This window comes from Genypterus blacodes, unplaced genomic scaffold, assembly GCF_046128005.1.
Source record: "Genypterus blacodes isolate CSIRO-AG114 ecotype Tasmania unplaced genomic scaffold, CSIRO-AGI_Gbla_v1 ptg000044l_1, whole genome shotgun sequence".
NCBI classification, from domain to species: domain Eukaryota; kingdom Metazoa; phylum Chordata; class Actinopteri; order Ophidiiformes; family Ophidiidae; genus Genypterus; species Genypterus blacodes.
This window is the reverse complement of record NW_027466857.1, coordinates 8644380-8669000: the sequence shown is the minus strand read 5'-3', so window position 1 is coordinate 8669000 and position 24621 is coordinate 8644380. Positions and strand designations below refer to the sequence as shown.

Here is a 24621-nt window from a genome sequence, read left to right as displayed (position 1 = left end):
AAGAGAAGAGAAGAGAAGAGAAGAGAAGAGAAGAGAAGAGAAGAGAAGAGAAGAGAAGAGAAGAGAAGAGAAGAGAAGAGAAGTGCTGCCAGTGATTCTGATGCAATGATTTTTTTTCCGGTGTCATTTATTCTGCTCACTGTGAATCAGGCGTGAAGCTGCTATTTAAATGTCCACTGAGATATTAGTGCGCACACACACACACACACACACACACACACACACACACACACACACACACACACACAGGAACAGGTGACAATGCAGACAATGCAGACATCGACTTCACACACACACCGACTTACTTGATGTAGTAGGGCACTTTGTTTGGGGAGATGGCACGTTCCCACGGTATCTGCACTGAACCTGTGCAAACACACACACACACACACACACACACACACACACATTACACGTCATGTTGTCACGCATGGAAAGACCTCCAGGTCCACATTGTCTCTGGCGCCGTGTCCACTCAGACCGCCTAAGCAGAAGAACTCTATTGTGTGTGTGTGTTTGTGTGTGTTTGTTCCTTTGTTCGGCATGGCCCAACAGGAGGAGAGTGTGTGAGACACGGACGAGTGTCACGTTTGATGTTCAGCTGAGAATCAAACACTAACAGACTGTCCTCGCTGTCTCTGCATATTGTGCACGATAAATACAAACAAATACATGCAACCAGCGCGTACACACAACGTAAACACACCAGTGCAAGAACACACACCACACACACATCACCCAGGCTCTCCTTCAGGATGGAGTGGGCTGAGCTGGCAGCTGTATATGCCTCAGTGTCTCTGAGCGAGCATGACAGCAGTGAGACTGAATGAGACACACACACACACACACACACAAACAGAAAGCTCTGCAACACTCAACCCTTCCATTTCATCATCAGTGTAAAGTAGCCAATGTAAAACACATCTTCGGCCCCCCTCCCCCCCCACCCTCACCCTCCTATCTCCACGGCCTTTGAAGAGCGGCACAGAAAACCAAACAGACAGAATTCACAAATGCGTATCGCCGCTCAAACTGGAACAACAGTCTGCTGGAACTGATGAAGACAGAGGAGAGGAACAAGGGCTGCCGGCTGAAGGGCTAACAGAGACACACACACACACAGATGCACGCACACACACACACAGAAATAGCATTTTATGACCTTATCATGACAACGCTGTAATACACCTTAACCTCCATGTCCTGCCCACACGCCTCTGACACGGTGGTGCACAGACGGGCGAGTCACAAGGCTTCAGCTCAGAGGGACAAAAAGGAGAGGAGGAGGAAGAGCAGGAAGAAGAAGAGGAGGAGGAAGCTTACTGGAGAGAAAATGCTGCGATCCAGGGCCAAAGTCTCTGTGTGCGTCCTGGAGCTGCTTTAGACGCTCCTCTATGGAACCCTGAGGAGACACACACACACACACACACACACACACACACACAGAGAAAGAGAGAGAGAAATAGAGAGAGAGAGTTCATCTTCTCTAGCACAAATCTCTTCACTACAAACGTATGCAAACACACCGCCGCCCGTCTCTCCTCCATTAGCTCACGACATCATTTGAAATCGGCCTTTTTGCGGCTCTCTCGCATCTCTTGAAGGACTCTGAGAGGCTTTGAAGTGCAGCAGGTAGGAAACGAATGCAGAGATTAACAAAATGACGCCTTTGAAATGAGGACAAGGCCCAATGTGAGTGATGTAACGCTCGGCTGCAGGTCGGCGTGGAAAAGAGCCTGATGCGGTCACTTTAGTTGCAGTTTCATGGACAGAAGAGCAAGTGGGAGGGGCTTCAGAGTGTTACATCATCTGTTTGGGATTGATCTGTGTGTCTCGATCTATTTGTGTGTGGTCCAGGCTGGCACAACGAAGACAAACGACTGAATTATGCACCATCGACAAATATTAGGAAATCAAATTTGGAGATGCTGCTTCGCTGGCATCCAGCGTCCATCGTTTTAATTAAGAGGAAAATAGGACAGAGGAAGAGGAAGAGAGAGACACAAAGGAGAGAGTTCTCTATCGTTCCCCGTGTCCTGTTAAATCAAAACAAATTAAAACAATATATGGAATGGGGACAGGAGCGAGGACTGAGCAGGATGGAAGAGATTAGGTGAGGGAGAGAGGAGGAGGAAGAGGAACGATCCAATAAGTTTCACTCGGAGAAGAAAAAGTTTGACTTTGTGCAATTGACTTTTTGTGTTTCACTCAGAGCAGAGGGCAACGGAGAACTCAACACCCGCCTCACACACGCTATCCAGTCAGACTTCTCCTCCTCTCCTCTCCTCCTGTGTGAAGTGTATCTAATGGGCACAGGCCGTTCTGCGTTGTGAGTGTTTTGTTGTGTTACGAAGACTACAGAGCCCCCCCCCCCCCCCCTCTCTCACACACACACACACACACACACACACACACACACACGCACACACACACACACACACACACACACACACACACACACACACACTCCCTGCTTGGGTAATGTAGTTGCAGCTGGATAATGCATCCATACATTCAGCTAAGTGCTGACAGCAGGGCGAGTCAAGTTTAATGAATCTGAGGCACTTAGCTTGTTAAAATTTCAAAAGCCTTTAAGAGGAACTGTGTGTTTTGGATTAATTGAAGATTTTCCCTGCCGTTTTCCCATTACAGTCATGGAGATATGAACTGAACATGACATCGAGGTAAAACTTCAGAACAGGATGTACAAGATGATACATGATGACACCGGCGTCATCACAGTGAGAAACGTTTGAGAGCACGTTCAGAAAGACAACCACGTCCACAGCAGAGACGAGCTGGGTGATGATGGTGATTTTCACAGCTGCTGGAGGACGAGTTGAGATTTTAGGATTGGAGTTTGGATTGTTAATGGCTAAGGAGCTCGGCGGGCACAGCTGGGGTTGTAACAGCGTGATCGCAGAAGAGAGGCGGAGACGACGCGGGGCTCCTCAGCTTTCTGGACGCTGAGGAGGCTGCAGAAGGTTCGACGCTAGCCAACCGGGGACACAGCTCCAATATATGCAGTAGAGGTCCTCGCTGGATGGCAGTTGTGCCTTAGACTGGCGACCTCCACGTACGGGGCCATTCCCATAGTGCATTGCAGACACACTGTGAGCCCGGGAGCTCAGACAGGTACTCACACTGCAGCTGCTTCACTGTAAAAGCCTCCAGGCAAAGAGACTTGAGCTTAGCTTTACTGTGACGCAGCTGCAGGAAATGTTGAATCCCTGATTAGAGTCGTGGACGGAATCTCAGCAGAGGTTCCAAGCTGCTCTGAATCTGCATTTGAGCATTTTATTGCCTTTTTTGTTTGCCCTTTTTTGGCAAAGCAACAACTTACTTACTTTGTATTCTCTCATTTCTGGATGCTACTTTACCATAACAGGACAAAGCAGAGACTTGTTGTGTCACTGATTTGACCCAGTAAAGTCATCTCACCTGCAGGCAAATCAGTGAGTACGAAAAACAACAAACCCACTGGCCGATACCTTTCACACATAACCACACACACACACTTCCCTTTATCCTGTCCATCCTGTAATACACTCACTGATCCTCCATGAGCTCAGAAAGATTTAGGAGTGACAAAGCAGTGGGAAACCTGTGAGTCGGCGCCAAGAAAGCCTCAACCAAACCGTGCAGGCAGCAGATGGACCGACATTCCACACAGGATCGCGCCGTTATGGCCGTCTTGTGTTTGACCACACAACACAAGAGGCTGCTGACAATGTCAGAGCAATTAACTAGGACTTGGCAGAGAGCGTTACCTGGAGCAGCTTCCATCTGCTGTTGAGATGCTCCAAGGCGCGTGCGTTGTCCATGGACAAATGGACGTCGGAGATGGCCAGCTCATGTGCCAGGTCGTTGATGTGCTTCATGCCCTCCTTCACCTGGGTCAGCTCCTCCTTAAACAGCTGCAAGAGAGAGAGAGAGAGAGGGAGGGAGAGAGGGAGAGAGGGAGAGAGGGAGAGAGGGAGAGAGTGAGAGAGAGAGAGAGTGAGAGAGAGAGAATAAAAACAGAATATATTAGAGTGCAAACCTCTATGATCCCTCACCCGCTGATGACTAGGCCACGCCCACTCAACTTGAGTAGCGTGTTCAATTATGCCTGGGCTATATGGAGACGTGGACGGATCGTATTGATTCTATGATTTAACTCAAAATGTGATGGGTTCTCTGATCTGCCACTGACTTTTGTTAAAATCAAGCATATTCAAGCAAAAAAACTGCTAAAACAGAACTAATATAACTTCATGGTTGGAGGTGATGAAAATAGGATGAGATAGACAGTCAGGGCCGACTCCACTTCAATCTAATAAATAATCTAAATCAATTGATTGTGATTCATTATAGCTGTCTAGGCTCTTTGGCAGCGTCCACATATTAACTTCCTCAATCACAGTGAAGCTGATGTGTAATCATGCAGCTGGCAGATGCCTATGTGGTTTTAACACTTATTGTTTTATAGTGCAGTAAAAAGATCTGTAGAAATTGAATAGATTTTACTTCGCCGCACCTGAGCTGCTTGCACAACAGAGAGAAGTAACAAAGGCTTAAGAACAGCTACAAAAGAGCCTGTCAGGTGACGCTAGTGTGTGTTGTTTTCATCATTACCACTGAGCACAAAGAGAATGATAAAGAGTAGTGATAGGATGAGAGAAGATGCGTGTGTGCTTAGCTGTGGCCCTTATTCTGACACTCCAAAAGTCTGAAAAATGTCCCCTTTGCTCCGAAAACACACACTTTGAGTTGTTGGAGGCCAGAGTTTTAAGTTCTTGGTGAACTGGACAAGCACACAGACAATTGTGTCCCATTTATTAATCACCATCACTCTGTAGTTTCAGTTGCAGTAGGTGAGATTGTTTACACTCCCACATAGTATCGTATGATTGTTTCTACTTCCTGTTTTGTTTACATGAACCTTTCACTATTTCAGAGCTGAGAACAACAAGACAACAGAATAGAATGGGACAAAGCCTCCACAGAGATTTGGAGAGAAACTTTCCCAATTCAAGGCTAATGCACAAAAACGCACAACATGGTCAGAGGAAGATGAGTCAGGTTCTATTCTTTTTATAGTTTAGCTCTCATTTTCAACACCAGCACAGGCAGTAGCTGCACACAGAATAGGCCTCTGCAGCCTACGAGTGGCTGTGAAGAGGGTCTACAATTACAACACAGCCTGAGGTTGAGAGGGCTTGGAGCCAATAACACACAGATGTTGAAGGCACTTTTTCAATTAACAATAAAAAACAACCCACTTATATATCTTGATCAAAATCAAAAAGAATACAGAGTTGAAGTACTAAGCTATTTGCGGACATTGGCCAGTTAGTTGGAGAAGTAAGTATAAGTCACAGTGATGGCAATAAATACATAAAACATAAATATGGGACATAACTGTGTGTGTGTGCGTCTTCAATTCATCAAGAGCTTGAAACTCTGGACTCCAACAACTCAAAGTGTGTGTGATCATATTCCTATGGGTGCGGCGTGAATGAGGTACACGCTCAACTCCAACACAATAGAATAGAGAGTAAACTATTTTTTAACAAGCTGAAAGGATTCAGGATTAATAAATGATATAATACAGGAAAAATCAATGAATCATCAAGGGCTGTGTGGCTCAGTGTCCACGGTTTATTCAGCCATTAGAAAAAAGAAAGCAAAGATGAGGGAGAGTGAGATTGGAACATTTCTCTTCTGAGTCACAGCAGGAAAGAATATGGAGAATGTTCAAAGCAAAGAGAGCGATCAATGAACCGAAACAACCAAATCCGACTCTGCCTGCCGGCCCGTCTGTGGTGATGTTTGGACCAATTATGGCCGCATGACAACAGAAGAAAAAGAAGAACTCGGCGAAGAAAACAAATCAAAACAACCTGAGTCACCGTGTTTCCAGTCTCGCAAGATGCCAAGTGTGTGCAAACACCAGCAGGACACACAACACAACTACAGCATAACAGGATTATTCTTGAAATCGCATCCTATGATAAAATGTATACGAGCAAGTGTGTGTTGGCGCTAGAGTCTCTGATTGAGTGCATCTGTGGAGGCTATAAATGACCTGAGTGTGTGTGTGTGTGTGTGTGTGTGTGTGTGTGTGTGTGTGTGTGTGTGTGTGTGTGTGTGTGTGTGGCCCTTGAGACGAGACTGAACATATGCTGGCTGTGACGGGGGTCCAATTGCGAAGCGTCCACACGTCTAATGAGAAGTGCCACAATTAATAACAGCCAGACAATGACTGAACCAACGACCCGCTGGTTGTTCTCTACCCACAGTGGGTTCTGAACCCCCCTGCCACTGCACCGGGTCTGTGCCACGTCCTTGTCACAAGCACACCAGCCAGCAAACTATCAAAAACGCCTCGGTTCAGACGTTCATCTCGGCGCTCCATGACGCAAACGCACAGCGCGATGTGTCACTGCTGTGTGTCTGCGATGAAAGACGAGCTTCTCTGTTTTGATGTTTGTTTGCAGCGCGCCAAAGCATCGCAGAGTGAGAAGGTTATAGCCAAAGGCAATTATCTCAAGGGAGACAATTAAATTACCAATTCAAGTATCACCGATTTCTGTCACAGATTCAAGAGCGCGTGTCCTCAAACTGAGTCCAAAATAGAAAGAGAGAAGTGAGAGTAATGTTGTAAATAATCTTAATTAATAACGATAACTGAGAAATCTTCCTCTTAATGTGGTTAGAGGCCGATGATGAGTGTTCTACACACTTATATGTTCTACTACTTCAAACTTCATCTGAATGCACTTCGGGAATACAGAGTGAAAGAAGGATAAGAGGTACAGAGAGGGAAAGTGTGTGTGTGTGTGTGTGTGTGTGTGTGTGTGTGTGTGTGGGTCTTAGTACCTTGGTGGCGTCTATGTGGTCCTGCAGGGCGTCGATGAAGAGGTCCCCGACCGGCTCCCAGGCGTCCCTCACCCCCTCCGCCTGCTCCAGGGCCACCGCCAGCTCCTCCATGGCCGCCTGGATCTGCAGCAGCCGCTCCAGTGTCCGCTCCATGTGTCTGGCAGTCGCGTGGGAAACACAATCTATTTATTCGAGTTAACCAGGCGTCTGAGGCCAACGCTGACAAGTCAATACCCTCAAACAAAACATTTATTCAAATTTACCGGCTGTCATTTTGGTGAGGCTACATGCACAATTATTTCACAATTTCACAATATAATTCCCACTTTCCCCTGAAAACACACTCGTATAAACTCCACACATGCCAAAAACCTTAAACCTGATTAATGCTTGTTTTTTAAAATCATTTCTGTAATGGATTAGGGTTGCCCCGTTTTGTAATCAGGTTATGGAAATTGTTTCAGGCATAATGCATTGCTCCATAACCCTGCCACAGAGTCACCAAGCCACAAATCACACTCACACTCCAGCCCTCAAGCTCCATACAAGCACATCGACGTCTCACACAAGCTCCAGGAATGAAAGATGTTAAGGAGGCAAAGACTTTGAGTCACTTTGGAAAACTTTCCTTTGCAACTTTCAAGCACTGCACCACAAAGTTCAGCCAGTCAATGCATTGACCTTTACAATTGACCCGTAACTTACAATATATACACCTGGTGCTTCTCCAGCTCTTTAAGTAGACTAAACACCAAGAACACACTCAGTCGGAGCAGGAAGTAGACAGTGTAAGAGGATATCTGACCTGTGGCGGTCCACACACCGCGCCGTGAGCTTCTCCCACAGGTCACTGGCCACATTCGCCTGCTTCCACACCGAGCGGCTCACGTTCAAGATACGCCGCCGTGGAGACGTTTCTGCAGGGGGGAGGGGAGAGGGGGGAGAGACAGACAACGAGGTTAGAAAAGGAGTGAGCAGGAAATGGAGCAGAGAGGTAGAGATAAAGTAGACAGAGTGGACGTGCGTGGAAGGGAGCGCAGGGGTCAGAAGACACATATAGAGGTGAGCCGTGATTGGAGAGAGACGGGGAGAGCGACTCCATTAAAAGACAGAGAGAGAGAGAGAGAGAGAGAGAGAGAGAGAGAGAGAGAGAGAGAGAGAGAGACACACACACAACAGTAAAGTCGATTACTTCTGTATTCTCCCAGGCGAGGAGGCGGCGGAGGATAAAGTTATGAGGCCAACATCACATGTGTGTGTCAATGTGTGTGTGTGTGTGTGTGTAGGAACAGCTAAGCCTGCTCCAGTGGTGTTATTGATCTGAGCAGATGGTGCTGTAGTGCCGGCAAACTACAACTCATTTGTCCTGACCAGGGTGCTTCTCCTCCCTCTAACACACAGCGCCACACCCAGAGGACGGATCCCCTCTAACAACGACTAATGGAACCTTTCACCTGCATGGGTCGCAACCACAATGGAACTCGGCTCGGCTGTTGTTGTAACGTGTGTGTGTGTCCGTGTGTGTGTGTGATACAGTATTTTGGCCGGCACGGCGGGTTGGCAGGGGAGCGGCGGGATGCGAGCAGCGAGCAGACCTTTTCCATCGGTCAGGGTCTCCTCCGGCTCCTGGAAGGGATGCTGTGCCAGAAAGGCCTGGGCTGACTCCAACACCGAGTAGATGAACGGCCCGCGGGACTTCACATCCTCCATGAACGCCTGCCGAGGAGAGAGAAGGGCACAGTGTGTGTGTGTGTGTGTGTGTGTGTGTGTGTGTGTGTGTGTGTGTGTGTGTGTGTGTGTGTGTGAGAGAGAGAGAGAGAAAGGGGTTCAGAAGAGAAAGGAAGGGAGCTTTAGTTGAAGTAGTTCAAGTGATGGTACTACCTTTAAAATGTTACTGACGGTAGTTTTAGAGAGAGAATCTCCTCTGCCTGAGAGAAAAGCTGAGCGTTTAAGTTTAATAAGCCTTTGGAGCTTCCACAAGAAATATAATTAAGCACAAGAAAAGCTTAGAGGGGAAAACTATGAAGTCTAGGACATAGAAATACTTGAATTGAAGCACAGTAGTTCAGTAAATGCACTGTGTTACTTTTCGCCGCTGAGTAAATGTAACACAGATGTGCAGCCATGCGTGAAAATGCGCTTGTTTGTATACACGAGTTACCCACAGCATTCATTATTCACTATCATTCGCAAGACACACACACACACACACACACACACACACACACACACACACACACACACACACACACACACACACACACAGTCGTGCAGTGATTTACTGGCAGGGCCACATGAGACTTCTTCTTCTTCTTTTTCTTGGTGCACTCCTCGTACTGAGAGCCCACGGCGCCGCAGGCTCCATTGCTCTCTCAGAGCGGTGGTCAGCCGGCCCACTCACAAAAAAGAACAGGCAATTAGCTGGACAGCCCCGACTGCACTGAGTCCATGTCTGACAGCGTGCGCCTCCCCACACAAATTACAGCACTCACGCTCAGCAGGGAAGAAGACACACACACACACACACACACACACACACACACACACACACACACACACACACACACACACACACACACACACACACACACACACACACACACACAAACAAACACACAGGGGTCCTGCACACACAAACACGAACACACACACACATAGGGTCACACTCTCTCTCTCTCACACACACACACACACATACACAGAAAAACACACACAGGGTCTCTCTCTCTTTCTCTCTCTCACACACACAAACATGCACACACACACACACAAGGGTCAGGCTCTCTTTCTCTCACACACACACACACACACACACACAGGGGTCCTGCACACACAAACACGAACACACACACACATAGGGTGTCTCTCTCTCTCTCTCTCTCTCTCTCTCTCTCTCTCTCTCTCTCTCTCTCTCTCTCTCTCTCTCTCTCTCTCTCTCTCTCTCTCTCTCTCTCTCTCTCTCTCTCTCTCTCTCTCTCTCTCTCTCTCTCTCTCTCTCTCTCTCTCTCTCTCTCTCACACACACACAGACTCACAGATACCCCCAGCTTCCCTTGAGGACCTTCATCCTCCTGCAGAAGTCTTTGTTCTCCATGAAACACACGTCAGGCGAGTGAAATCACGGCGAGGATATTTGCTCTTCTTCAAACTAATTTATTTAGGGTGAAGCAGCCGTGTTCAATCCTCTCAGGCTGTGAGGAAGATTACAGTTTTCACTTGGAAAATCTACATTACTAGTTGGAATTAACGGAGCTGTTGTAGCGCGGCAATGAGGAGACCAGAGGCCCCGTCGGCTCTGATAACACACACACACACACACACACACACACACACACACACACACACACACACACAGGTTGGAAACGTGTCGGGCCGCGGGGGAACTGTGGAATGAGATAAGATTCCTACGTGCAGCAGTCGTGCGGGAAACTGCCTCTCTCTTTCTCTCTCCATCTCTCTCACCTCCGACTCCTCCCTTCATCTTCACCTCCCCTCCTTCTCCTCTTCCTCCATCTCTTCCCATTTCTCTCCATCCGGCCTTCAGCAGCTTTCCTCCCTAAAGAGGAGCTGAGCCGTGGACTCCCCGAGCCAGCTGTCACGTTAAAACTTTAATTACAGCTAAATTTCACACTCACGGGCTTCATCTTTGGTGGAAGGGACATTAAGAGCGAAGTTTTCAGATCAGATTAAGATAAATAATTCATGGAGCAGGAGAAAGTCTGAGGGATGAAATGACTTCATTGACTTGTCTAAACATGATGGTGGCATTCCATTTACTCCTTCCTCTGGAGAGTCTCTCTCCATGTGTCTCACAGCACAGAGGAGGACACATTTCCAATTCATTTCCTCTCTTCTGTGGCTAAAGGGATTCTGCAGCAGCTACACCTACTCTCTCTCTCTCTCTCTCACACACACACACTCGCAAACCCTCCCCATCGCTCTTCGTCATTGCCAAACACATATAACACACACCCAGACCCACATCAACATAATCTCTACCCCAGATTCCGCTGCAGTGCCACCCCAAACACACACACACACACACACACACACACACACACACACACACACACACACACACACACACACACACACACACACACACACACACACACACACACACACACACACACACACACAGAACCTTAGCGCAGAGGGAACACATCCCACACACAAAAACACAGCCGAATAAATCCACTTAAGATCAATAATTCACTTCTTTTTATAAGAAAAAAAGCTTTAATTCTTCATAGAAAACCTGAGATGCAATTTTCTGCTTTGTTGGAAAAGTCAAGATGCTTGGGAGAGGAGAGGAGAGGAGGAGAGGAGAGGAGGAGAGAGGAGAGAGGAGGAGTGGGGAGGAGAGGACAAACACACACACACACACACACACATACACACACTATGCATCCTAGCGTGCCAGCAAATAGGAAATACGTCACAGGTGCAGCATAAAATAGAGATAAAATACAATAGAAACTGAAACTATGAGGCAGCGAAACGATCGTACATTCAGTGTTTGATCGTGCGTCGAAAAAAAGGCTGGATTGTTGTACAAACACTGTCTGGGGAAGCTGCGGAGAGATGTGAGGAGAGATGAGGAAAAGGAGGGAAGAGCAAATGATGAGTGATTTGGAAAAAGATTGAGGGGGAGAAATGGAGCGGTGAAGGGGGCAAAGATACAGTGGAGATGTGTTGCTGCTGTAGCCCTGCTTAATTGGAGGCTGATTTCACAGTGGACCTGTGGGGAGTGTGCAAGTGTGTGTGTGTGTGTGTGTTGGGAGAGTGGAGAAGAAGACACAAACCTCTTGCTGTCAATACAAGTGGCCTTTCAGAGACACTCCACTACTGACAGCACAGAAAATTGGAAAGAAGGTGGAAAGTGTACTGTGCTGTAGTTACAGATCCAATTACTGTGTGTGTGTGTGTGTGTGTGTGTGTGTGTGTGTGTGTGTGTGTGTGTGTGTGTGTGTGTGTGTGTGTGTGTGTGTGTGTGTGTGTGTGTGTGTGTGTGTGTGTGTGTGTGCGCGCGTGCGTGCGCGCATGCGTGTGTGTCCGTGACATCCAATTGTTGAGATATAACACCAATACTTAAGAGTTTCCACACTTTCTGTCATGGAACAGCTGGAATGAGACGGACATGATTTTTTCAAGGCAAATTCTCTCTCTCTATTTCTCTAGCTTGTCAACACACACACACACACACACACACACACACACACACACACACACACACACACACACACACACACACACACACACACACACACACACACACACACACACACACACACACACACACACACACACACACACACACACACACACACACAAAGAAAGCAGTGGCACCTGCTTTACTGGCATCCACCGATTTCTTCATCGTTACCGGCTCAAACATTACGGTGGTTATTATTTCAGGCAGCATCATCAAAAGCGTCATCCTGGCGACACAATGTGGCTGGTACCTCCAATTTATCTTGTCTGGGCCAGCTTTTTTTACATTCTAACAGACAAGCCACCTGTATGTCTCAAAGAGCCAGCCGGCACTAAACACACACACACACACACACACACTCATACACACCTGCCTGCTGGGAAATTCGCGTCCGTGCCAACTTTATGAGTCTCCCCAAACTCAGTGCACACAGGGCTATATAACATGTCAATTAAAATGGTTTCAGGGCGGAGGTTCCACTCCCTTCACTTCATCCTGGGACTGCTGTTATTGTTCCTCCAGTGTGTCCCCCTAACACACAGGACACACACTATTTACTTTTGATCTCCCCAATAAACAAAAGTCCTAAACAATGGCAAAAGTATATTCTTCATCTGGACTGGTTGTCATGGTTATCTCTCTGTCTGCTCTGTCTGCTTGGTGTGTGTGAGTGTGTTGTGTCGTTCCATCTGTCAAAAGGTAGTTCAAGGTTCTTAATGAGACCCTGACTTTTTTGATGGGTGTAAAATATAAAAGACGTCTTCACAGAAAAACAAAACAAAACAAAACAAAACATACAGAAAAACAAAAACAAGAAAATGATGAAAAAGTGGGCTTCCGGGTTCCCTGATATAAAGCCTATAACCCAGTGTAGTGCTTAACAGATGGAAAGCATAGAGAGGTGGATAGTTATTGTCCTCACCCAGAGAGTGATGGCTGATAGAAACAGCTGTAACAGCAGTTTGAGGCTCCACATAGGAGACAACACAATGCAAGCATCAATAGGATCTTTTGTCATTTTTATGGTTTTTGCTCCTGTACATCTAGTGCTGTTTATTGTGCGATGAAGTGAGTACGACACCTCAAGGCTGATATTTGTTTTGAAAATGAAAATTGTTTCGGTCTAAATCTCAGTTTGAACGTGCCTTTATGCAACAGGTCCAACAAAATCAGTTAAAAAGCAAAGATTCAAGTCCAACTATGTGTGCAGCGATTGGTTCAATAGGACATATTTCCTCCTCATTTGTGTCGGTACAGTCAAATCATATCAGACTGTGAATCTGTACACTGATGCGTCCGTCTGTCCACGTAAGGCCTTGAAGGGATTTGAAGGCCAAATCAAACTGCTGAAGCGTGCAGGATTTATCAGAGTGAATGTCGGGGAGGAGCCTTATTCCACCGTCAGCTACTGTAGCCAAGGTCCCCTGAAGCTAAACAATAAATCCTAACACAGCAAGAATTTAAGGGGAAAATAATGAAAATAGCTAACAATCCTGTCATAGGGTCATGGCCAAATAGCAATTTCACCTTTGTGTTCACTCGTTGGTGTGCCATGCAGCTTTAGAGATAGCTCGGTTGTGAACTTAATTCATCATTTAAACTGCCAAAAAGTTCAACCACACGCCATCAGAAAACTCACTGACAGTCGAATCCCATTGACATCCAATGTCAAAGGATTTATTTGCTCTGGAGTAACTGAATTCTGGTTGTGCTGTTCAGAGGACCTGTGTGTGTATGTGTGTGTGGGTGTGTGTGTGTGTGTGTGCACGCTAATCCCAAAGGCCATGACTGCAAGTAAGAATGTAGCCAACATAACTCGGACACAATAAATCCCTTGAGCGATTGTATTTGATCATATTCTTAATCACATGAAAAGAAATTCAATTTCTTCCATCAAAATTTCCATAAAATAACTCACATTTCCATAACTGCACAACAAACCACTCAACCACAAATGAGATGGGATTGGCTATTACACGACTGGACGAGCAAGGTTTGCCTTTGAGCAGAATCATTGTCCGATACCTGGTGGAACTCCCTCTGGTGCTGGACGGCCCCCACGTCGCCCCCTATGGGCAGCTGCTCCGACAGCTCCTCGTCCTTTGCGGTCAACCATTCTATGATCTCCTGCAGAGAGAGCTGCAGCTTCCCGCTGTTGTCAGAGAAGGCCTCTAGTCGAACCCTAGAAACACACACACACACAGAGACAAACACACACACACGCACACGCACACGCACACACACACACAGAGTCAGTTCTGCAACAGTAACCACACACCAATCATAACAACATAATGTATTTGACATGTGTCCACGCCTTCAATTATTCAGCCTGTCAACACAGCATTAACTTTGCTTTCATCCACAGATTAAACCATCTAAAAATGTCAAAAAGTAAAGACAAAGTACCGTTCTAAGACTGAAGGCTTTGTGCTAAATTTGAATAAAACGCATTTAGAGTCCATTGTTAATTTACTGCTTGGATGTTTGATACAATTCCGGAGCGTCACTGAAAATGAAATTGTTGAATCAAGCCGTCTCGTCCTAATGTCATTTTCGTGGATTTACATGAGCATTTTCCTATTATTTACATGGAACGTTGATAGCATTTACATATATATATTTACACTCGGTGCCACATTGTTAAATAAGGAATCGATCACAGCACAACAAGCGCACAGCGGTATGTGTCACGCAGAGACGGAGACGTACATTTGCAGCTCGCCTCCGCAGCTTTACAGGAGCAATTCCAGAGCAAACAACAGAGAGAATTCATCTGCTTGGCACCTGCCAGCAGCGTGAGCGATTGTTTGACTGTACTTGTATCAATGACACAGCTGGTGCTATAGGGCTGGGAAATGGTGTGAAGGCATCCCAGTGTTTCAATTACACACCGGAGGACACAACTGCAAACTCGTTATTCCTGCCCTGTTGTAGTCTGACGGGGGAAAAGTCTGGATTCGTCAACTCTCCGAAGTATAATTGAAGCCAGAGCGAAGGATGGAACGACGCTGATATTCAGACGACAGGGAAATACCTTAAGACCACAGGAGCATTGCCCCGCTAACTTATGAGACATCCAATGAAATGCCCAGGTAATAAATCCCGACTGTAAGGAGAACTCTCATTTCCCCGTGCGTTGAGTTTTGGGGGCGCAGATGAGTTCAGACACACGAGGGAGCAGGTATCAACGTCGGCCGTGTGGGGAAAAGCTTAGAGGGTTTAAGAGGAAAAAGACGGAAAGGTGAAATCAAGCTTGTAAGTGCGCATTTGTGAATTGATAGGCCTCTGTTCAGCCCTGTGTCAGTAAACCTGTGTGAAGCAGAGCGTGCCGTCCCCCAGCCTCCTGTCGCCCCTCCAGCTCAGCCTGCTGTGGTAATTGAATCAGAGAGGAACTGTTTTGCCAGTGCCCAGGCAAGAACAGGCTCTCGGCACATAACGGATATGAACACACACACATATAAATACACCAAAGCCGCTCCGCACACACTCTGTCTAAATGCCAAGAGGTTCCTGACTCAAATCAGAGGCTACCTGGGGCTCTAATGGGTCTATGTAAGGTCATCCATCAAAGGATAACCCTGCCACATTTGCAGTGGAGGTTCAAAACACACACACACACACACACATTGCTGACAGCACACCCACCTATTACGACTGCTTCCTTTAAACGCACACACACGGAGGGTGACACAAACAGAGTGCCTGCCCGTGCTGTAATGGAATCATACCCACATTGAGGGCGCTGCCAAGAACAACTCCTGCCTTGCTAAACTGTTAGGGGCCAAGGGCAAAGCCTGACCAGCGGAGCGGGCGGAGAGAAGATAACTGATCACCGGCACAAAAGATTATGATAGGAATTCAAATTCCTTTCATGCCGTTTGCACCGCATTCCTGTAGGAGATACCACAGGTTATGAGCAAAAAGTAAAGTCATGAAAGTGTTTAAGAAAGAAGAAACATAAGAGAAAGAGAGAGAGTGTGTGTGTGTGTGTGGTGTGTTTGAAGGTGGGAGTGAAGATTTATTTGAGGCATCTGTCAGGAAACAATAGAGTGGAGTTAGGAGGAAATGTCTTTATATTTTATAAGCATTCTCTCTAGTCTGGGTGTGTGTTTGTGTGTGTGTGTGTGTGTGTGTGTGTGTGTGACTTGCTGTGGCCGCTCAATAACAGCCACCAGGCTCGATAACAATACCAGAGATAATCAATAAGAATAGGCTAATGTGATTGCTTCCTGGCTTTGTCCTCAACACGGCGACGGATGCGAAAACACACCCGAGCCATCGATCCACAGCCTGCAGAGCTGAAAGGAAGCTGATGTGACCCGTGCATGTGACACACACGACACACACTCACACTGCTATTTCATTAGGAGACACTAAAACCCAGGCTGATTGTTCATGTAATAGATCACAGCTGTCAAATGGCCATAACACAGATCACAGCTTCTTCTTCTTCTCTCTGATTCAGAGGAGATAAAACATTACAGCCGCCAACTGTCTCAGAACTTCTAACAGCTAATTCCTTTAGGAGGCTCTAGATGAGAATACTAATTAAACTGGTGTGTATAACATGAATAGAAATTTACATATAAGTTTACAAAACCCAAGCTTTCAAATGCCAAAAAAAGAAAACATCCCTAATAGTTGTAATTAACATCAACATGATAATTACTGTTGCACGCTCGCAAGTCTTGACAGTTACAGCGAAAGGAAAATAACGTGGTCAAATAAAACTCAAATTGGCCAATCAGTGGCAGGGATTAGAGAGAGGGGCTCGGTGCTCGGCCGGCTGATGATTAATTAAAACATAGGAGATAGCAGCAGCAACGTTTGTGCTGATTTAGGAGAGAGGAGTTAGATTGGGGAGTCGCCTCAGGGCCCACGGAAGAATTCACTTTGAGCACAGCACCATTCCCGTCTCCATCCCTTCCCTTCCCTTCCTCTCTTGCGTCCCAGTTCCAGAGATGTTGCCAGAGCTGCCACGGATTTAAAAAAAAAAAAGCAAGGTAGGTGTGTGATGGCCCGCCTTGACACTGCGTTTCGCCGGGAGGTGTGTATTCAGCGCCGCATATACCGGTTATATTACTTTCACAATCTCTTAAAGTCCTTCATGCAAGGAAAGTTAAAGTCAAAATGATAATTTTGTGAGAGGCCACAGATCGTCAGTACAAGTTTGTGCAGTTCACACACTTAAAAGAGCGCCTAGTTAAGGGCGAGACAACACAATATGATCGAGGTGAATCTAAGTTTCTGTTAGAGATGCTAATAAAATACCTATGGGGCTCTGCTGTCTAAAAAGCAATCATTTAAAGTGACATTAAAGGATGTGATGGCAAGGACAGCAACACCTGCTTACAGACTGTGGGGGGGGAATCTAGTTAACTTGTCACCTTACTCCAATTCCAAGTCACTCGGTGTTGGAAACAGCACGAGCACAACATTCTTTACTGAGGCTTTTCCTTCCTCCCCCCCCTCCTCTTCCTCCTGTAGCTCAGCCTGGGGGTGATTCCCAGGCGCTCCAAAGCCAGCCAGGAGCCTAAATCTTGCCAACACACACACACACACCTTCCATTCTGTGATCACAGTTGCAGCCCGTGCAACCGTGTGGAGTGTGGAGAGTGTAAATTTGGCATAAGACCCTGAAATATGTCGATTCCCTCACCCGGGCCAGCGGTTCTCGTCTCTGCTGGGTTGAGCTCTGAGTTGTGTTGTGTGTACAAACTAACTGTGGCTTTTATGCCCACAGCTAAGGTCCCAAATGACAGCGGGGGAAAACTGAAATGTTTTTTTTGCTTTTTGCTTCAAAATCAATAAATAAAGTGGCATGATAACTACACGCAGTGTTTACCGATCCTTCCCAGGCTCCGCTCTCTCTCCTCTCTCCCTCCTCTCTCTCTCTGTCCATCTCTGGCACTTAAGGTGCAGCATGGGCCCTGTGTGGTGCATTCAATGACTTCTTTGAGGGGGAGATTTTTTATTGAAACCTTGGTCCAGAATCTTTTACTCCTAAAAACGCAGTGTATAAACACGGGAGTTTAAACCATCTCTTCCAAGAAAACATTTGGTTGGCAGCGGCACACATTCACAGAGGGACGCCAGCAGCTCACCTGCTGATAGAGGGGAAATGGCTTCTGGAGCTATAGAGCAGCCGAAGGCAGTGACAAAGAAATGTTTTACTTGGAAAATAACGGAAAACTAAGAGTGACGGGTGAAAGTTACATTTTTGCTGAATATTATTATTGAAGAAAGCATCTGACATATTAATGAGCCTTGGGTTGAGACAATTTGTAGATTGTTCGATACAAAGAGGGGAAGAAAGAAGAAAAGAAGAAAAATAAACAAATACAACCCGATAATGAGACACGGATGATGATACACATGTGTGCCAGTAAGGATGACATGACACGACCCTGGAGTTTCAGATGAGCTCAATGCTGTTAGTACGATGATGTCATAGGTGCAACCTTCTGCATAATGACATGACATAAATTACCTGAACATACTAGCTACCAATTACAGTCATTTGTGGATGTACAGCAGCCTCTCAAATGATTCTGCATATAGACTGACATGCAATCACGCAGTATAATGCAACAGTAGAGGCTTCACAATGCATAATGGTTTGACGACAAGAATGAAGAGGCTTCATGTAACAGGAGGGACACAAAGAGAGAGGAAAGGAGACAATAAGAGCGACTAGACGATGACAGAGAGGAAACATTCCTCTCACTCTCCCACCACATCTCTAACATTTGCTCTTTGCCCATCGTCTGATGTAGCACACAAACAGCTGACATAACTTTGAAAATCCTAGAGAAAGGTCGACGGCGGTGAAAATCGACCGTCGGGCATCAATCAATGTCGCTAATACGCAGGGAGAATACACAGACGGGACGGACATACTGCTCGCTCACTACAACCTGAAGAATGTTGTTAGAGTTTGGCTGCAGTGAGCCTCAGATCCCAGCAGACTGATTGAAAGAGACTAAACTCGTTATTCCCCCACTTTTAATGTCTCTGGACAAAGCTGCATCTTTCAGCGTCTCTGCCGTTACACGATCTCCCACTGTTAGAGGAAAGGTTAGTGTTTGTCATCCTTAAAGCCGATGCGTCTCATTTCCGTCTGCAGGTTGCTGCGTTTACGTGGGAGTACAACCAGAGCTGTGCAAAGCCAATTACTCAGGCTCGGGTTTTTGGAAATGTTGTGCTGATTTAAACTTTAAAATAATAGTTACATTTTGTCTGCGGCGGGGCTGGTGGGTGTTATGGTTCCATCTGCCATCTTAATAGACCATGAGTGGAGAATTTAGTATGCTACACTGCTGCTGATTCCATTGGGGATATAGAGAAACGACGCTCACCATTAAATGCATGTGAGCATGTGCACAATATACAGTAGTAATGTATATTCTCTGAGTGTGTGTGTATGCGGGCTGCTGTCATATAAATGTTTAATGTGTGTGTTTAAATGGAACCGAGCAATCGCGGCCCTTCGACCTCCATGCGGTGTTGTAGAGTCTCCGGTAATCAAACCCATAATGTTCCACACGGCTCCAGGGACAAATCAGCAGTCATCAAACAGACAGGGGAACAGTCCAACAAGTCCAAAATCGCCTGTAATTTGTGCGAGACCACTGCTGATGATTAAAGAAGCATGGTCCACTGCTCAACACGCAACAATATGTGCACACATGCAGCGGTAATTTCAGCAATTTATTCATGGCAGACGTAAGTCCCCGTAGATTTCTTTCATCATTAGATTGTATTAAGTTTGTTTTCCCAATCCTGACAAGGGATAAATCATGGTGCCCATCCCACAAACCTTAAAGCTGTGTTTCTGCCTTTATTACATCTCCCCTGCCTGGTTTACCAGCATCTCTCCACAGTTTGATATAAATGACATCAGCAGCACTCTCTTGAGGGAGAGTCTGACTCGTGGCAGACATCTGCTGAATTAATGAATTAATAAGATGTCCTGAAATGTCACTCGCTTACAAATGGAGCATTGTCCAACTGTCGGCCAGGTCAGATCTAAGCTGATATGTGGGTCACGTTCACGGGGCTCACAGGGAGCTCAAACAGCATCCATCAGTATTATGGAGCAATAGTGCCAGGCAGGCGGAATCTATACATGACATCCTGGAAATGTAGCTTTTTCTCACCCCAAAAATAAGCCACAAAATGAATCTCAAGCAGCAGTGAAAGAAAATCCATTCCTACAGCCGACTGAGTGATGGATGGCTGAGTGTCCCCGCCGCTGAGTCCCTCACACTCCTGCTATCCCATCAGCGGCCCCTGTAGCCGCTCCAGGTTGTCACCCCTCACCTTGAATCTCATTGTCATTAACATGTAATTGGAGCTCAATGACTCCTGCAGGCGCTAGGTTTGTGCCTGAGGATGACGTAGGGGAAAAGTGGAGCACAGAAGCACCGACGGGCATCGCACTAAGCCCGGGCTCCCTCGCTCGCTCTCTCGCTCTCTCTCTGTGTATAGAAGGCTGGCAGGGACAGGAGGATACAGAGAAGAATAGAGGAGGAGGACAAGCACGTACAGAGAAGAGGATGAGCAATAAATAGCATCAGAGGAGGAGGAAGAGCAGAAAAAGGACACAGATGCAGGGACTCAAAGGGAGTGAGAGTAGCAAACAAGGAGACAGACGAGACACACCAACAGATGATGTATGTATGAGAGACAGTGGGGTAATGACACAAACACACTCAGAGGTCCTCAGAGGCTCTGGGCTGTGGGTGTTTTGGCTCTCTGCAGTTATGCGAGCCATGCGGCGATCACATTCACGGCATAGCACCGAGCCGCCCACGCCGACCCCGGTGGGCATTCCCCACAGCGGAGGACAGCGGACACCTCGCTGTGCAGCACGGACACAACCCTGAAGACACCCTCGTCGTTAAGGTTGAACGTCGTAAACAGCCGCCTTGTTGCCTCGGCGCAGAGAGAAAGTCAAATTCTTAGGATTCTGCTCTCAACGTGTCGCTTTCTGATGCGATGAGATTCGCAGTGATTAAACGTGGAGCTGTTGTTTGTCTGAACTCCATGTCACACCAGTGCAACAATGTGACGCAGTGCTGCCGGGCTCAATGCAAACACGCTCACACAGTCGACACCAACATACTCTGAGTAGATACACACACACACACTGAATGAGCAAAACTGTTCTTGATTCTGATTGGACAAAAGACTGGAGGGAAACAACTCCAATGCCAACAGGCTGAACTTGGAAACTGAATCATCAATTGTATATCTAATGGATTCAGACTGGCCAATCAGAGGGCTCCAGCTTGACTTCAAACAGCCAATCAGGTTTAATATGAAAGCTTTCAACCCCTCAGCATTTGTAGCAACCTGGCAGGGAGGAGTTTGTTTGTCCACCGGAGGCACTGTGAGGGCCTGAGGCGCCATCCCAGCTCTGCATTCAAATGTTTACAAACGGCTTCAGAAGTGCTCAGCAGTGCAAACACAGAGGGTGACAGTCGGAGATCTGCATTCTTATACTTATGTTACCAATGCAAAACCAACAACAACAGCAGCGGTGATAATGATGATGGTAAACTCCGCTGTGCTCCATCAGCATCTCCACTCACACTCACAGTCTGTTTGTGTTTGTCGCCGCCGCCGCCGCACCGCTGATGTGACCAAACTTGACTACCCCTCGACAATTTTTATTTCATGCACCGCATCTCGCAAAAGGCGTCACAGTAATTCCACAGAGACACAGCCGATGCTGCACACACACACACAGGCAGGAGACAAGTAGGTGAGTAAATCCACTGACTCACACTTTCACTCGCGTTAGGAACAGGTGGTTAATTAGCTTCATCAATACGTCCGTGGCATTAAACGCCTCTATACATCCCCAATCTTTCAGTGGTGATCATGACAGACTGATGTGGCCCACTTGTCTGGGGTCATTAGCTCTTTCCCTGCATAAAGCCATTAAGTGGCACGCTGATATATTTACACAGCACAATGCAATCAGAGCAGAACAGCGCTTCTGTCTGCGCTTCTGCCACCGGCGTCAAAAAGCTGTTTTTTTCCCCAGACGATAATGCGACACGCCGAGTTACGTTAAGTGGAATAGCTGCATCTATTTTCCATACGCCGGATGGTAAAGCGATTAACCCCCTGACCTTCCGTTATCAGCGCCACATCCCAATTAGCCGAAGGGACACGGAGTCATTATGATCCAATTTCTCTGCACCTTTGCCACCTGCAAACGTTTACAAAACAATGCTATCCTGCTGTTTACGCCTTATCTTATATTTGTGAAAATTCTCCAGGCGTTTCCAGAACTGTGACCACGCGGGCACTTTGATATCGGAACTGATGTGGTGGTGAAACGCTGCATCTAATACAGGAGTTTAATTAAATTCCTGTGGAGGTGAACTGCAGAGGATTATGTACGGCGGTTAAGACGATGGCAGGAAGCTGTCGTGACTTTCATTGGAACCGAGCCGCCGCCACCGCCGCTTGTCAATCAATGCCAGACGGGCCATTATGAAGCCAGGCGTCTGCGAGGAACACAGACAGACGTTTCCTCTGGACGACTCTTATCGTCAAGGTTACGCAGCTCCTCAGAGAAACCTCCCCCTCATCCACTCATTCTTAAATTTCTCCCATCCCGTCTCTCTGCATTCCATCTCTCCTCTGTGATGATTTAATGCCATCCCATCTCTCTCTCTGTCACCCCCCCCCCCCTCTATCTCAGCCAGATGAAGCAATAGTGCAGCACACACACACACACACACTGCAGGCCATCCATAGTGATCTCATTACACAGGCCTGCAGGGAAAAATATCTTCAACAATTTCACAACTATCCTTTCTTACCACCCCTCACACACACAACACACACACACACACACACACACACACACACACACACACACCCCCGCCCCCCAACCCCCCCAGGATACATTGAGGTCAAGTAAGCAATTAGAAGGACCAGTTGTCTAAATAGGACAGCAGATGACTTGGAGAAATAGGAATGATGAGGCAAGACGGTGCTGCTTCCCAATTAAGCGTTGACAAGACAGACGCCCTCTAATTGTTTTGCATGGCAAACCTCCCGAGTGTTGCGTTTGCAGTGGCAGCATTAACCTGCATTATATCAATATTGAATAAGCCGGGTTGAGGGAGCGCCACAACAAAAAAAGTATAATTATGCGACAGAGCGCCGGGTATTCCATTTGCCGTGAAAACTGAGCGTGAACGACAACAAGGAGGGAAGATGGGAAATCAAAGAAGCAAATAGAGTGAAGATGGACGTTGGATGTTATTAACCCACAGTGGAGCTGGGTGTGATGGCGAGCATATTAACAGCATCAGACAGATATCCGCTCAAAAGGACTACAGGCTTCAAAAACTGCCATACTCACTTAACATTCCGTTAGAAACAGAGCTCATTCCCCCCAAACTATAAAGGAGGCACCAGCCTGAGATGAACTCTGGTGGAGCTAAATGAAGGAAGGAAAGAAAGGCTGCCTGCGTGTAATAAAGTCTTAGTAAGTTCCATCCTACATCGCTGTCTAACCAGCTGTGTGCCCATAATGGCTCATATACAATAACTGGGCGATAAAAATAATGTCTTTCCACAGTATTTTAACGACCCGGCCCTCTGCAGGAACAACCACACAGACCTAATGTGTTAATGTGCCAAAAAACAACAAGCCACTTCCACTTCTGTCGCTGCAGCACCGCCGTGCACGCTGAGTTTTATGTTCTTGTTGGTTATTTTTAAAGCCACGCCCACTGTGTTCTGATTGGCCGGCTGGTCAAATCGTCCTCGTAGTTCAAATATCTTGTATTTTACGTCAATGTGTTTAGATCTACAACACAAACTCCTTCTTATAGATTCTGTAGATTCAACTTTGTCAACTTAGATAAACCAGATGTGAAGCTGCTTCTTGTTTCTTTATTTAAGAGATTTGTCCTCAAATTCGGAAGAGATTTGACTTTAATCCCCTTGGAGACAGACACAGATTTGACCTCTGACCCCTCTCATGCAGCTGCTATCTGCCTGTTCGGGCATTTTTGAGCTCAAATCGCAGCGCGAAGAACGATTTTCCTCACCGAATGTTGTGGGACTTGCGTTTGATCTCGTTCCAGCAGAGGTTCATCTCTCCTGCTTGGTGCGGGCCGCCTCCTCTCAGCCGCCTGCACTCTGTCCCCTCCTCCTGCCCCTCACCGTCCACTGTGGACTGGCACGGCACACAGTGGCATCCCGGCCACGAGGGCCGCCCCGCAGCTAAACACACACACACACACACACACACAGAGACACACACACACACACACACACACACACAAAACAGAGGCATCCAGGTGAGTATGTATGTAAGCTGAAGGGATTTCTAAAGGTATCCTGAAGCTGTTACAGCCAACAAATCCAAGCAGCAGCAATTATTCAGCGTTTATCCGGAAAAAAGCCAAACTTTGCAGGTTAGAATAATTTACAGGACAGGAAAAACTCTCCAGTGACACAAATGATTTTCAGTCTCGCAGATCTCCATCGACCCGATTCACGACA

General features: G+C 46.8%; 1 protein-coding gene across 1 annotated transcript in view; it reads right to left on the bottom strand.

The window, feature by feature from the left end:
• Positions 1 to 24331, bottom strand: part of drp2 (dystrophin related protein 2) — a 44644-nt gene extending 20313 nt beyond the window's left edge. The window contains exons 1-8 of the mRNA XM_076149109.1: positions 24165 to 24331; positions 14104 to 14260; positions 8460 to 8580; positions 7670 to 7781; positions 6865 to 7021; positions 3771 to 3917; positions 1324 to 1402; positions 306 to 366 (exon numbers count right to left, since the gene is read on the bottom strand). Of these exons, the coding sequence (XP_076005224.1) occupies positions 306 to 366; positions 1324 to 1402; positions 3771 to 3917; positions 6865 to 7021; positions 7670 to 7781; positions 8460 to 8580; positions 14104 to 14260; positions 24165 to 24211 (881 nt within the window). The 5' untranslated portion in view covers positions 24212 to 24331. The remainder of the gene's footprint in view (positions 1 to 305; positions 367 to 1323; positions 1403 to 3770; positions 3918 to 6864; positions 7022 to 7669; positions 7782 to 8459; positions 8581 to 14103; positions 14261 to 24164) is intronic.
• Positions 24332 to 24621: the final 290 nt, after the last annotated feature.